This window comes from Strix aluco, chromosome 8 (assembly GCF_031877795.1).
Source record: "Strix aluco isolate bStrAlu1 chromosome 8, bStrAlu1.hap1, whole genome shotgun sequence".
Taxonomy (NCBI): Eukaryota; Metazoa; Chordata; class Aves; order Strigiformes; family Strigidae; genus Strix; species Strix aluco.
The window spans coordinates 18,181,337-18,197,021 of record NC_133938.1 but is presented as its reverse complement, the minus strand read 5'-3'; the positions used below and the strand labels follow the sequence as shown (position 1 = coordinate 18,197,021).

At 39.5% G+C, this 15,685-nt stretch overlaps 1 protein-coding gene across 1 annotated transcript in view; it reads right to left on the bottom strand.

Moving 5' to 3' along the window:
- Positions 1–245: 245 nt before the first annotated feature.
- The window catches only part of LRRC8D (leucine rich repeat containing 8 VRAC subunit D), a 54,819-nt gene continuing 39,379 nt past the window's right edge, over positions 246–15,685 (bottom strand). Inside the window, exon 3 of the mRNA XM_074832446.1 lies at positions 246–5,434. Within this exon, the coding sequence (XP_074688547.1) occupies positions 2,862–5,432 (2,571 nt within the window). The 5' untranslated portion in view covers positions 5,433–5,434 and the 3' untranslated portion in view covers positions 246–2,861. The remainder of the gene's footprint in view (positions 5,435–15,685) is intronic.

Here is a 15,685-nt window from a genome sequence, read left to right as displayed (position 1 = left end):
TCCATTAGCCAAATAAAAACAGTGGTAGGTCATTTAGATTATGTACATGAAAAAAGAAAAAACCTATCCTCAAGTACTGTATTCTAGTTAGAAACCATACCTACAGGATTTACTAGGAGCAGCAACTCACACCTCTTCCTTCTTAGATTATAGGCACCGCAAAACAAGTTCAACATAAGATACCTGAAATCAGAAATTTTACTATGAAAACACACTTTTCCCCCATTAAAAAAAATAGATTAGAGGAAGATATAAACATCTTATTTATTAAATCAAGTAGAAATGCAAAATATATTTCACATGCCTTACATGGAAAAGAGATGAACTTCCAAGACTTTAAAGCAAGACTGTGTCAGTTGATACGCAGGAAATAGGAACATTATAAACAGTCACAAAGTGGAGGAAGGACTGGGGGGAGGCGACATGGGGACAGCGGGCAGTTCTTCCCCACTCTGAGAAAGCTCTCCTAAAAACAAGAATGGAGTTTATGCTGAGCAAGCATCACAAGCCTGAAATTAACTTTAACATATACTTATTTTGTAGGAAGTTGTCTAAAGAAGTACAGTTAGCTAATAACTAGTCAAAACAGTGGTCTAAATTATGTATACCATACTCATATGAAGTGGACATGGGTTTATTTTTTGAACATCAGTAGGGACAGTAGGAGAATTGGAAACACCAAAAGAAGCTTTTAAAAGCTGGATCAATCCATGGCCGCATTCTGTGCAACTCCGCTATTAAAATAAAAGAAGATGAAAAATAGAACTATTTTTCTAAATATTTTAATTACTTTGTCATCCTCCAACTCTTCCTCCCTCCTACACACAGTTTCTTGGAAGCTGAAACGACACTCAACAGCAAATACAAAGCATACACCAAGAGTATATTCCACAGTTTTTCTAAAGAGTCAATAGTCCAGCAATTTTAAAGTGATCTATGTGCAAAAAATAAACACATGAAAGAGTTTCTTAAAAAAAAAAATCCACTGCAGCCTTAACTTCTACTTTAAAAAAAATTCTGAGGATTAGCACTAAATTTCCCAGTGGAGGACAGATCAGTAACTGCAAGTATTCTGCCAAACCTGTGACTTGGTGTTGCAGAACTGTCAACATCCCAAGTTTACTACCTGCTGGCAAGTGGAAAACAGACTGTATCCCCAGAAGAAGTGGGAAAACCACTATTCATAAACTGGTCTTCTGATATACATAAACATATGGTGTAGGTATGTATTCAGAGACTGCTACCTACAGCTGAGAACAGTCCTCCCAGCATGACTAACAGTAAATGATTAACAATAAAATGTGCAAGATTTGTAAGAGCAGTATTTGAAATGTTCCTGACTGCTCAATGCCCCTAGGCCTAAACTATCCCCTCGTTAATAGTGGTGTAAGTCAGGGCAGCTCTGGTGAAGTTACAGTAGAAATCGCTGTGCATGAGGATTTCTGTGTGAGAAGAACAGTCCCTTGAACTACAGACTAGTTCAGTCCTGACCGCACTACAATAGGGAATTGTGTTTAAACCATGAGTAATCATGTAATCATCTCCCAGCATAGTACTTCTTTTCTGCACACATGGAATGTAAATGGCCAAGATTTACAACTGATGATTTTGCAGATTTAATGGATTATATTTCTTTAATGGTTCTGGCAATGCAAACTCAGTTAAAAAAACACCACCAAAAAAACAACAAAAAAAAAAATCCCACGCTCACTGCTGTCTGCTTTTTTATTTGTTGACTTATCTGGCACACAGTTAAGGTTTTCTAACAGTGTGTAAGTGTTCAAAAACATCAAATTACTTAGACTGGGGTGGGGGAGAAGGGTGGTCCTATGGTTAAAGTCCAGGTGTGGAAGACACACCACAATAGGCGATAAAGTTAAATCGAGTTTGGGTAAATTATAACTCTTATGCCTCTGTCATTAGTCTAGTGAATGGAGCACACACCCCAGTTTCTAAGCAAGGGCTGTGAAACAAAACCATCACCAATTCATAAAATGCTTTGAGTTTCCCAAAACTCAGAAGAGGAGCAAAACATGAGCAGTATAGTCACTTGGTGTTTAATGGCTTTCAAAGTCACCTTGAAAAACAGTTCAAATACCAAAACTATCCCCAACTTGAAAGCCAAGTGGCAGTATTCTCCCTTTTACCACCCACAGCTGCGTGGGACAGAGAAGCATTATGGAAGCTGAGGGGGAGACCAGCTGCAGGAACGTGACCAGTCTTTGCCCGTGTGAAGGAGTAGTACACTGGACTACAGAAGAAAGCTCTCCCAACAACACGAGGCCTTGAGGATGAAGAATGAAAGTAAACACACTTGGCCTGATGCAAACCACATACCTTAATGCAGGAAAATGGTGGTTCTGGTGCAGTTCAAAGCACAGCCAAACTGGTTTCATTTGCTGAGGATGGCTAAACGCTAACAACACACATCAACATGTGTTTCAAGTGCTGTTAGAACCATACTGTAGACAACATTTATCCTTGTTTTTCCCCCCATAATGCACTAAAGTAAATCCAGACCTTAAGGAATAACTTGCATAGTAAGAAAAGGTCATCAATTTAATCATTTACTTTAAGCAGGCAAGCAAATTTGTAAACATTCAAAAGCAGTAGCATCCAAGTTACAAACAATTTAAGGAAAAAAGAATTGAGATTATTAAGGTTCTTTATCCTCTCAAAAATTTTGGAAATAATCTTTTAAAACACTTCAAACATTGAACACTCGGTTACACCTCTTTCCAATCCTGCTAGTAGTCCTGCCTTCCAAGGAATTCTGCTTTCTAAAATGCATGGTCTCACAATTGCCATACTTTTTAGCATTTGCCGTTTGGAAGTCAGCTACCAGAGCATTTCACCTCAGCCTAAATCCCATTAGCAAAGGGAATGCTTGTGTCTTGATTCAACACCTCTTTAACCTCCGAGGGCAAAGCATCAAAGAGGTGATCTTCCACCACGAGCCCGCTTTTCCTGAGAAGCTGACACTGCCCCAGCGTGGCTGGCAGACGGTCCAAGCAGTTTCCCTTCAGTTCCAGATGAGTCAGCTGCAACAGTTGACTAACTTTATCTGGGATTGAGGTAATACAGTTTTGTCCCAGACTCAAAGTCCTCAATTTAACACATTTAAACAACTGTTTTGGCAAAATGTCGACTTTGTTTCCTGTGATGTGAAAATGCTGCAGATTTTGAAGCAAACCTATTTCCACTGGAATCAATGCAATTGAGTTGTAGCTTACATCTAAACACCTAAGTTTCTGTAAACTGAACACTGCGGCTGGTAAGGATTCGAGTTTGTTATTGGAGAGATAAAGAGACTCCAAATTCTTTATGTGGGTAATGGAGGAAGGAATGTTGACTATTTTATTGTGCCACAGCTTTAAACAAGTCAATCTTTTTAAGTGCTGGAAACTGATTATTTCTTCAATTGTGCGTATGCTATTTGACTTTAAATCCAGTTCCTGTAAGTTAGAGAGGCTGAAGATGGCATGGGGAATTCTCTCCAGTTCACAGTTCTGCAGTTCCAACTCCGCAACATTAGTCATTTTCTTAAGGCTATTGAGTACCACAAGCTTAGTGCCGTCATTATGAATGACCAGTTTTGTCAGATGTGGTGCCACATCTGTGATATTGGGGGGAATTTTGGTCAAATTGCTCTTCACGTGGAGAATTTTAAGGTGTCTCAACTCTCTGAGAGATTCAAGCCCTATCATTTTATTGTTTTCAGAGTTCAAGTTGCCTATCAAGTACAATTCACGGAGGTTTTTGAGCAAATACACCCACGCAGGAATTTCTGCAACATCTGTGAATTTCACATAAAGGCATCTCAAGTGGTCCCGAAGGAAGCTGAAGGCAGTCTGCTCGACCTTCGCAGGGCAGTGGCACAGATGAAGCTCCTGAAGATTTGTCATCTGGGAAATTTTCGCTGGGATTTTCGCTTCAGGAATCAGCTCCAGTTTCAATACATCCAGATCTGTCAGATCAAACACTGCATCGGGGACCCCTGACAGCATGAAGAGATGCAACTCTTGCTTGTCCTGGGCATTGCGGGAAACATGCTGTCGCAGCTTTTCAAAAGTCCATTCATGGTTTAAACTAATTTCCCGTAGTTTGTTCTCACTTACCTCTGACAAAAAGACACCAAATCGCTTAGAATACAGCTGGTCGTACTGATCTACCATATGCAAGAGAAATGCAAAATCATTTTTGACATCAGGGATATCACTGAAGCTACTCTCTTCTCTGACCTTTTCAAAGGAATATTCTTTTAAAGGTATTCGGAACAGCCAGAAAAGTGTGTAGAGGCAGATAAAACCATAGACACAAATGAGGGAAATATAGCTGATAAGCAGCTTCTTCAACATGTAAGCCATGTTGTGTGTACATTCAAACTGTGTGTAGCCAATCAGGTGTTCCACTTTCGGGTTGCAGATGTGTTCAAAACTGATGGTGTTGACAAAGTTTGCAGTATAGCAGAGAATAAATATGAACTTGACAGTCTTAATAACAGTCTGACCAACATAGAGCTTGTAAATCAGATCACTGTCCTCCACATGAGCCCGGAACTTACGGACTTTCTCAAACAGCGCTTTGGCTTGTTCTCCATCTTTCTTATCTAAAATAGTGACACTGGGGACCTCAATCATCGGCTTGTCGGCTGAAAATTTGAAGCCAGACTTCGTTATCATGGGAGTGCTGGCACTTGGGCTTCCTTCATCACTGCTAGTGGAAACATACTTGGGCAGGGACTGGGCACCAGTTAACCTCTGTTTGTTCTCCTCGGAGTCCTCACATGCCGTTTCAGACAATGCTTTTGTAGTCCAAGGGGACTCAAAGCACTTCCCTAATATAGACACAAAATGCTCAATTTTTGAGCAAGTCTTGGGATACTTAAACCAAAAATTGCTACTGACTATTAAAATGATAGTATGAATGAGAACAAGATAAGGAAAATACTTTGAATACCAAGGAAGAGCCAAATGATAGCACATCTGGTTAATAAATACGTATTGCTGAAAATCCAAATTTGTTTTACGGCCTGAAGAATCCTTCTGCTCCTTCTTCAGCTCCTGGCCTGATTCAGTGGGTTGATACTGAGAAGAGGTAGCTCCGCTCAGAGGTATGTCAGGTGTTACAGTAGGAGCACTTCCAAAGGAAACCGTTCTCATTGATGATGCTTCTCCTTGACCAGTGGTTGTTTCAACAGTGGTAAAGTCAGCCTTCCCTGATGTGCCGGGTTGTGCTTTTGAATTTACAGTAGACTGCAAAACTGGCAAGCAGACCACCTGGTCTTTGGTCAGCTGCATGGTTCCAGCAAAAATGGCAACCATTAACATAACAACAGCTAGGTAATCCATAAATACATCCCACCATGGTTTCAAGATACGGTAAGTTGGCTGGATGTCATTGAGCGATGCAACTTCTGCAAGGGTAAACATTCCTACAAGAGAACAAAACCAAAGTCAGTATTGTTGACTGGTGAGCAGGTTATTCCACCATTTAATGACAATCACACCACGACACACAGATCCTCAAAAGGTTCCAGTTTTCATTATGCTTTGTTGCCTGTCACACATTGTTCCACTCAACACTTTTCTCAAAGGATGTGTACTGAAATGATACTTTAGCATCAAAACATAAGTCTTCTCACTTCAAGACAGATGATATTTATGTATCTTTGCCACTTCACAGCACAAGTACCAAGGCCTGCTCTGCACAGCTGAAACACCCGAAAGGTAAAGTGCTGTAGCTGATATGTATTAATATCATGAATAGCAACAGTTGCTTACACTGCACAAAATCTGATTCTGTAAAAATGATTGCTTCAGCCTAAACAAGTGAAATCCAGCACTAACATTATTTTGTAGTACCTTGCATTTAAACAACACAGCATTTGTTAAATGCTTTGCACCTTGCTCATGACTTGCACAGCACATTTTAAGTCTCTTGTTGCATTATGAGCAAGGTGTCTTATTTCTTTTCATCTAACACAATAACAGTCAATGTCTCCCACTCCTTTCTATCGAGCATCCACGTTGCTTACCAGATTGATTGGCTCCTTTCCCTTAAGAATCACTGCACAAGTGAAAGTGTTGCAGTTACTACGTGAATATTTGGCACAATTTTTTTAACGTGATTGGATGTTTTACAGTGAGAAATAGTTATCGCCTATTCCTTGGACCAAATGGTACTGCATAAATTTTTTTCCCCAATTAATGAAGAAATAATCCTTCCTGAGAAAAATCCAACCCAGCTAAACAAGAAAAAAAACCCACACAACTTTTTCTTAACATAATGGAAAAAATAATTTTTTCAGATTATCATCACAGCCTGGTGATTATAGGGAGCTGGTTAGTCCAGGTAGCACAGGAGCAGGCTGCAAGGCTTTCACTTTAAATTAAAACTACGCACTGTGAGACAAAGTGGTAAACTGATCATGTGAGAATGCAAAACTCTCTGCAGCTTTAAATAGCTTGCTTTGCTTTTTGTTTTGACAAAATCTAGAGGACTCAACTTATCAGCTTTTTAAAAAATAAGCTTCCTGTGCAAGCAGGATGTGGTACAATCATCATCTTAACTGCTGAACTTGCGACCCAAATTTGCCGTTTCTAAAGTAAAATATGCAGCTTGTGTGCACACATGGAGTGGGGAAGGAGACAGGATGTACATCACCACACAGAGTCTGGCTCTCTTTGGTTGGGAGAAGAACAGCTTAGCAGAGCACCGGGAGATCAAATCAGGCAGCTTAAAGATGCATCAGATTTATTATTTTTAACTTGTAGCATACCAATTCGTACAGCCATGCACCTCACAAACTGTAAAGGACAGCATCACAGGCCATAAATATACAACATGAATGTTTGATTATTTCTAGCCTCTGAAGAAGATAACAGACATTTCTATACAGAGAATTCAAATATCAGCTACTTACTGCCTATATGGTCAAACGCATGCATTAGCCCCTCTCCTTGCCTGCACCAGTGCAAGCAGCTCCCATGATCTCAGTCAGCAGGAAAGGCCAGTGGTTGCTGCTACAGAACCTGGCATGGAGCTCATGATGAAAGTGTCTTCTCCACCACAGGCCTCCCACACTCAACTCCCAGGAGCTTTTACCAATTTTGCATACCTAGCCTGGGATTTGGTAAAGGCAGCCAGAGAGGAGAGGGTCTTCTCTCACTAGAGCGCTCATCTTGGTGCTCTTGGCACAGCTGCCAAAATGTAAACGTTAAGGCTCAGTTCCTCAGGGAATGGGTAGAAGGAACTTCCAGCTCTCGCTATTTTCCAGTGGACAAATGAATGTCAAATACTCCTCCCTCATCAGCAACACAAGTTGTCAGGGGTCTTGCAGTTCTCCCAGCTCCACAAGAGCCTCGTCCCGGCAGCACTTGTCCCTGAGCCTTTCCCCACACACCTCCGCAGGGCTGTAGTGACTGCAGGAAGTGCTGAAGGACAAGTAACACACCCCACAGCCAAAGCCTCACAGCGCTTTACTTGCAGTTAGCTACAAACTCCCATTTTCTTTAATGTCTCCCGGGGCTTACCTAGACAGTCACAGCACTACTGTTTGCCCTACCTTTGACATTTAAATAACAATCGTGTGCAAAAGAATAGCATTAGTCATTTGTAATAATGTGAACAGATAAATATAAAAGGACCCTCCTTATTCCTAAAACAGAACTGCCACCTGCCCAGGACAGCACCACAAGACAGAAGCAGAAGGGTTTTTTTGTCCTGGCATGGATTTTTTTGCTTCTTGGAAGCTGTTTGGAAGGGATGCTCTCACGGATCTCAGGCTGTTTTCACTGTGGTCTCACCCACCTTGGCACCCATAAGAACTTCTCCTCCACTAGGTTACTAGTACAATAGTTCAACAGGTGAGCACGGAGCCAAACGCTTAGCAAGAACTCATGCATGCTTTCTGCAGTCCTGCCTCTGCACACAGAGGTATGCAATGTGCAGGTAGAAGGAGGCAAGCAGGATGGGAAGGAGGAATGAGATGACTGCTGTAACAGACATGGGTAGCTGCTACTGCTTGTTCCTCTGGGGCTAGCCTTTCCCTCAACTTTGCACTAGCTAATTACATGGGAAGTTACTCCATTGCGGTTTGGGGCTCAACCTGCAGAATTCCTGTCAGAGAATGAAGGTGATTTTCTTGCTTCTGCCATAAGAACACATGGATAATGGACTGAAACCCAAGAGCTGCAGAAGTGGCTGCTCTAAGCAACTGAAATAATGGAAATGAGAGAGCACAAAGTGGTTCCAGCTAAACTTCAAAAGAACAATAAAAAAAAGCTAAAGCTAAAAATCACCTTTACCAGACCTCTGTCTTGCACACACACAAAATGATTTCACAAAGGGTTAGTAGACACAACACAGCCCATGTAATCCTCTTTGTGAGGCTGTAGGCAGCATGGTGTAACAGGAGCTTTACACTGAGAAGTACCACATTCAGTGCTCTGAACATGTCTTTTCTTTCAAGTTACTGATACTCACAGAAGAACTGCTGTTTTGGCAGAGATTAGCAGTTATAAAACACAAAACACCCCTCTGTGGCATTACCGTCTAACACTGTGTCTCATAAAAGAGAGGTAGACCTTTCTCTAGCTAGCAAAAAATCAATTCCAGGAGCTGAAAACAGGTTTCTGTCCTCACATGTCTAAAATATTTAAATGCTTCAAGTCTTGAAAACCAAAATGAAAAGCTATAAACCTACACATAGTGCAAGACACATTCTGACTGACAGGCTGCGAATAAATTTCGTATTTTTTCTCTTAAATCCATCATTAAATGTATTGGTGTTTGATTTTACTAAACTAATAACCATAGAAGTTAACTTTTATTTTTGCGGATGCTTAGAAATCAAACTATTAAAAGGTACTCAGAACAACAGGTCTCTACAGTACTGTAATGTTTTGGGGTTTTCTTTATTCCACGATTATATTTAAACTATTTAAAGCTTTTAAAACCTGCTTCTAAAGCCCAGTGTTCAGAATATTCCTTGGAGTAGGTAGACAGCATTTTCATTGCTAATTTTCCCCTCCTTTTAAGGGTGACAGATTGAGGTTGGGGTTTCATGACAAGCTGCAGTGATGACACAGTAGTAAGGAAAAGGCAAAAAAGGAAAAAAAACCCCAAACCATAAATGCCAGTCTGTGTCTGGCAGGCAGTCTACAAATCCCTGCGATAGGTGGTCTTTCCACAAGACCAGTGCATGTTCTATTCACAACCCTGATGCAAGAAAGTCTGTAAAAGCAGGTAGCTCAAACTGAAGAACAAAGTACTATACAGCTGAAAAGCCAAAATGTCTTTCTCATGGTAAAAACATGCATTTCTTTCAGCCCTTTTCAGGGCTTATAAGGCACCGAATTGACCTTAAGGCTCAGCAGAACATGAGGTTTTGACACACTGAGATCTAGACCCAAAACTAGAAAACTGTGGTTCTTGAAGAGAAGTATTTATTAATTCCCAATACAGAATGTCAGGACAGTCTCCTTTTTAAAACAGCGTATTTTAGTTTAGTTTTAATAAGAACAGATTTTAATTCAAGCCTATTGCAGTATGATCTTCAGGGCTGCACAGCTACACAAAATAAGGAAGACCTTTAATTTTAGCAAATAATCCTTTTTTCCTCCCAAACACTTTGTCTCCAGTTTTATAACTTGGATGACACTCTAAGATAACATTAACCTCTCCCAGTTCCATCCATTAGTTTCAGCTGTCTACTGGGTGCATTCTCTCTCTTGGAAAAAAAATAAAATTATTTAGCCCAAAGAAATGCAACTGTTCTAAGCACAGCTGTTTCTTGCTACCTTCTAAGATCTTAGGTGGAAAAATTCAAAAGTTCTGAAAGCAGCATAGTACTACCTCCCTTTTCACTGCTAATGTGATATGGATCTCAAACTACTTTGTTTATTTTGCAGTTATATAAGTTACAGTGAAAACAGAATATTAAAAAAGAAAATCAACAATGATAATACAATTGTTCTAAGTTGCAGGCCAACATTATATCAGCAAGGGGAACAACTACTTTCATAAACCATACTTCTTACCCAATTATAATCCTTTCATTAGTCTTAAAAAAAGTTATAATAGAGCTCAGAATTCACCTTGTGAATTTTTCTGACATATGTCAGACTATAAATGCTGAAACACAAAGTAGACGTATTGGGTGTTTTTTCTAAAGAAACTCTTCCAGTTTAAATACAGAAGTTAGAGGGAAGGGAAGCAGAAAATTGGTATGTCACTAATGTTTATTTACATCCTACTTCTTCCTGTACTTACTGATAAAAACTTCATCTGTCTGCCCCTGTAATTCACTGGCCCTCCTGTTTTAAAAGCATTTTTAAAGTTAAAGCAAATTCAAAGTTAGAACAAACAAATAAAAACAGAATTGTAGCATATGAACCTCTCATTTTACTTTCAGGTTCCCAAGACTCGGAACAAGCCCACTTTGTTTCAGGAAACAAAGATTCTTGAATTAGCCTTGTCACCACAACTGGTCAAGAATTTACTAAAAAAAAAAAAAGCCCCAACAATTCTAGTTGAAAAGAAAAAGTGCTGCCATGAACAAAATTGTTTTCTCCCTTCCCACAGGAAATTAAGGAGAAGAAAAGTTTTCCCATAACTAAAAGGCTTTGCTAGCTTGCTTTTGATCAAGTGACCATAGGTTTAAATTTATTTCCGCTGTATATTTTATTCTCTTTCCACCAACCATTTCTACTTCCTTTGTTTTTCTACTTCTGCAATATCCTATTAAGGCAGGCAATTAGACCTTAATGTGATAAGAATGGATTATGAGATTCCTCTTAGCCAGGATGCTGCAAATATCAATTGTTCCACAGACAATCTGCAAAGATCAAAAAGATGGTACCACCCTCTTTTACTTCCCCACAGAACTGAGCGTAAGGACCCCCAGAGTCCTTGTAAAATAGTAGATAAAGACATTCAGAAAAGACTCTGAATGAATTTATGCATTCTGAGCATACAGACACATTCATCACCTGCACTGGTTATTCAATTTCTGAGATTAAGAGAAGTTTAAAACAAACTAAAGGAGGTTTAACCAAAACACAGGTAGGCTTTGGGATCTAGTAATAGAGGGAAATTGTCCCTGCTCCTTTAGCTGGGAACTATTCCTAGCCCAATTTGCAGCTCCTAGTATGTTGACTGAGGCACTGCCCCTGGATAGCTGTAGAGAAGCAGCAGCCCATTTGAAAAAAGAGTTAACTCTCAGCTGCTTGATTCCATGGAGGTTTATTGTGCTTTGCTCTACCTGACCTGACTCAAGTTACAAAACCACTTTTAGGTACAACTGTGACTACAGCTTCTCAAGTATCCTGCAAATCAAACCTCCAAATTCAGCTAAGCGTGGATTTGTGCATTAAGTGCCCCTATTGCCTGAAAAGCCCAAGAAACATTCCATAATAAAATACAACATAAGTATTTTTATAGTGTTTCTTCACTATATGAAATGTTTTGCTACTTCAGCGATGGAAGGTATTGCAGAACATTAACACCAGAACACAAGGACTACAGTGCAGCTTACAGTATCGGATACTTCTCGATTAGTGCTTTTGACTCAGGAAGATCAGAAACAGATTTAACGTAAGAACTGCATGGAAAGAGATTTCCGTTATTTTTTTTCCACCAAATCAGAATGACAAGAATTCCCGCTCACTATTTCTTCCCTAAACATCTGACAGTGACCAAATCTACCAGTTTTAGATCAATCTGCAAGATCTGGGTTGGTTTATTTTTGTTTGGCTACCCCTTGACTAAGCAAATTGTTACTTGTTTGGCCTATTTGATATTCCAGGCTAAGCAAATTTCTATGGGATGGGATATTTATCTGTATGATTTGACTTTCTTAAAATTAATTGCATGTCATCCCAAAGGTAGTATTTTAGACATGGTGTACCACAAAATGCTCTGTGGGCATAATGGGTAACAACTGAATAAGGAGAAAGCAAGGAACACAAAGCTGAAAGGAGATTTCCTATGGAGAAAAAGATTCCAACTAAGGAATAAGAGTTCTACAATACATTTTAATTATATCTAAATCTCATTATATAAATATATATGGAAAAATATGATGTTCTTATTTAATAACATACTACATGATTGAGGAAGATAATTAGCACCACTCATACACTCATTATTTGAGGAAAAAAAAAAAAAAAATCAAAGAAAACCCCCCACAACTAACCCATCTCTCCAATTCCCCCATCCCACTGCCCAAATTGCACAGCTATAATTTTGGAATTTCCCTTAAAGGGAATATATTATCTCTGATATAGACTGGAAATAAATTCCCCAACTAAGGAATCATAATCTTTATGAACAATATTAACCTGACTGACAGTAATTTGGTAAATGAAAAATTATCAAAAGCTATTTTCTCTCAGACTGCATACAGAAATACTAGGCTTCAGTAAGTTGGAGACAAAAACCAAAATTCTTGCTTTATATCAATGTCAAATTAGTACCCATTTACAAAAATTAAATCTATAAAAAACATTTTTCTTTTTTCAAATCTTCAAAAATTCTGCCCTTCAAAGCCGGTCTTTTTCAGGTTGTATAACACTCTAACCTACTTTTGAATGTTGCTATTTAAGTGTTTACACTGAATCTTCCTTGTTTATCAGCTCTTTGAAGGTCTAGTGCTATATACCACTCCTACACAGACGGTTTTGTAATCAACATGATATTTAAAGAGCAGTATTAGTGGCCATCATTTCCCTAACAATAAACTCTCAAATCATACCTCACTCTTGCCTTGCTGTAAATGACTGGAGAGGTCTGTTTAAGGATGACGGTCAAAACAGGAGCCCAGTGTTGTACTTCTGAGTAGCCCCCCAAAGCACCCAAAGATTATTAACACACTCAACTCTGCACTTGCCACACGTAAGTGCTGTGTCCATAAGACAGAGAAAATGAGCAACTTCCCACTTTGCCTACCGCAGTGCTCCTGAGCCATGCTCTTACAAGAGGGCTGCTTTGACCAAAAGTACAAGCTTCAGATTTTATTCACATTTATCCACAGGCTTCAGAGTGCAGTGCAGGTGCTCAATATCTTTCAGAATACAACTTGTTGGTTTTCGACCTTGAAAAGCTCAGAGAGATCCTAAACTGAATGTTCAGCAGCACTGCTCCATCCTCACTTTGCGTAGGTTAGTAGCATTGGAGACCATAAAGGGTGTGAGAGAAGAGATGGAAGAAGGAAACAAGAGTGAAGAATGGTCCTTCAGCATCCCTCTGCATGGGTGTGTGTAGCTGCTAAAGAGCTCAGTATTATAACTATATGTGTTACAGTTCAAGTCAGTTAACCACATGTGATTTTACAGTTATAAAACAAACCACCTAGCAAGGCAACATGCAAGAAACCAAGAGAGATGACTAATGAGGCTAGACCACAGCAGGGGTAAATACTGAACTTATGCTTTTCATATCTGTAAGTAACAGTCCATGAATGCACAGGCATTTGCCAGGCAATTTCTCTTGGGAAGAACATGAATCTTGCATAGCACAACTGCCTGAACAGAAACCCTGCAGAGTAACAAAGACCTTGCAGATGAAGGCAAAGAACATGCCTCAGTGTACCCTGGCACACGCACTCCAAACCTTACATTGCTGTTACAACCGCTGTTATTTACACAATACTGATTCACCTGTCTTTTATCCAAGGCAGCACATCACCAGTGATCGAAGTAGCATCACTACGGCCGAGCGATCAGATTTCCAACAGCATTTTCTGTTTTACCTAGCCAGACTAGAGCAAAACCAGCGAGTGGACACTTTGTATCTCATTCCACAGAATTTCTAAAACATACGCAAACCAGTAATCTTGAAAAGGCAGCCTAACTTGTGCGTGCAAGACCCGGAGTTTAACACTAAGCACTTTTACTCAAGTACAGACACAACTGAAAGTTACAGCATTTGATTTTAACCTGTGCTGACATGGACATACATTGCAATTAGAAGTTACACCATCCAATAAACTCCAACAGCTGCTTGCACTCAAGTGTTAAACATATAATCCCTTTGCCATTTCAAAATCTGCTGTTCCCCTATCTTTTAGGCAGTGATGTTTCTGCAGTGTTTTCATGGCCACTATCAGAAGTACAGGAACACACAGTAAACATCTGGCACTTCTACTGACCAGAGCACTTTGGGAATTTATCAAGATGCAAAAGCAAGCTGCGCCAAAATAAAAGCACATCTGGTAACTAGTCCCTGGAGGTTGCTTTTTATCACTAAAAAAAACCCAACAGCAATACAGATTTTTTTTTAAAAGTAATTAAAATGACTGGAAGAAAAAAGGAAAACATAATAAAATTTTATTTCCTTTTTAGCTTAGAAATCTGAAAAACAGGACCACTAAAAATGGTTTAGACCCTGAGATGTTATTTAAATTTGCTTATACATAAATAGGTCCACACAGCTACAAAGGTTGTTATATGAAATAGATCGATCTCAGGTAGAGATGGCACTCAGCAACTCACGCAATTCCTCTGAAAAATACTCCTTTCTGATCCAGTGGAGCCACACACGCTGCCAGTCTTTGTCTCATCTTGTTCTGGATTCACTTGGAACTGGGGCAACTTCAAAAGCGGTAAGAAATTGAACTTGGCATAGAGCTGCTAGCTTGGTGATTTTAAGCCACAGAATGTAAAGATACAAATCTCATTACAGGATATATTAGTACCTTTAACCACACACCCTAAACATACCTAAAGAATAGGAAGGAGTGCCTACCAAAGAAAAAGAAATCTGTCACTGAAGTTTGTGTTGCTGCAGGTTTTAATAGCCCCTCTTAAGGGGCAAAATGACCTCTCCACCCTAACTCATGGTACTAAAAATCTAGGTTTACTTAATTTCTAAACTGTATTCCCATCAGAATGGAAGCAGGTTTACTGAGTAAAGTAAGTTATTTTCAACGAATACTTTCCTCCTTTTTATTTTTAATGGACATCCCAGCGACCTTGCACTGGAACATTTATAGCATCCTCATGGAGATCTTAACTAAAGAACAGGCTCCATTGTTCCCTACCTGAGCTGGTTCATCTCTTCTGACAGAACAGCAAACAGTGATTCTCACTGGGTTACACATTAAACAGAAGTTTCATATGTAAGATTTGCACATGTATGAGTTACTGTATTTTCAAGTACCTGCAGTGACACTTCCATTATGTCCATTAGCTAAAAGTGATCTAGGAAAGGTCACACAATTAAAAAATTAAGGTAACAAAAGCAAATTAAAACACACACACACAAAACCCACAACACCAAAAAGCACCCAGTGACACAAGAAGCTACATGTAAACACCAGCCTCCTACTCGCACATCAGAGTTCCTCTATTTCTGCCAAGATCTTTTCCATGGCAAGAGCAGTAGAAAGGTGCATCAAGTGCAGCTGATAATCAGGATATGGAAAAGCACACTTGAATTCCACTTTTCCTTTTACCCACTATGCCAATGTAGACCTGCCTTGATTAAAAAAAAAAAAAAAAGGCAGGTTTACAGCTCAGTAAATAGGCTGCACCCTCAGTTTTCAAATACACAGTCTCTCCAACTCTTTATGGGACAACAGTCAAACTATGTTCTACTTAAATGTCACACAGCTTCTTTTCTCCCCAGGGAGAAGGGGAGACTTCCTAAATCAAGCCAAGGGCTAGCTGTAAAGCCATGTCAC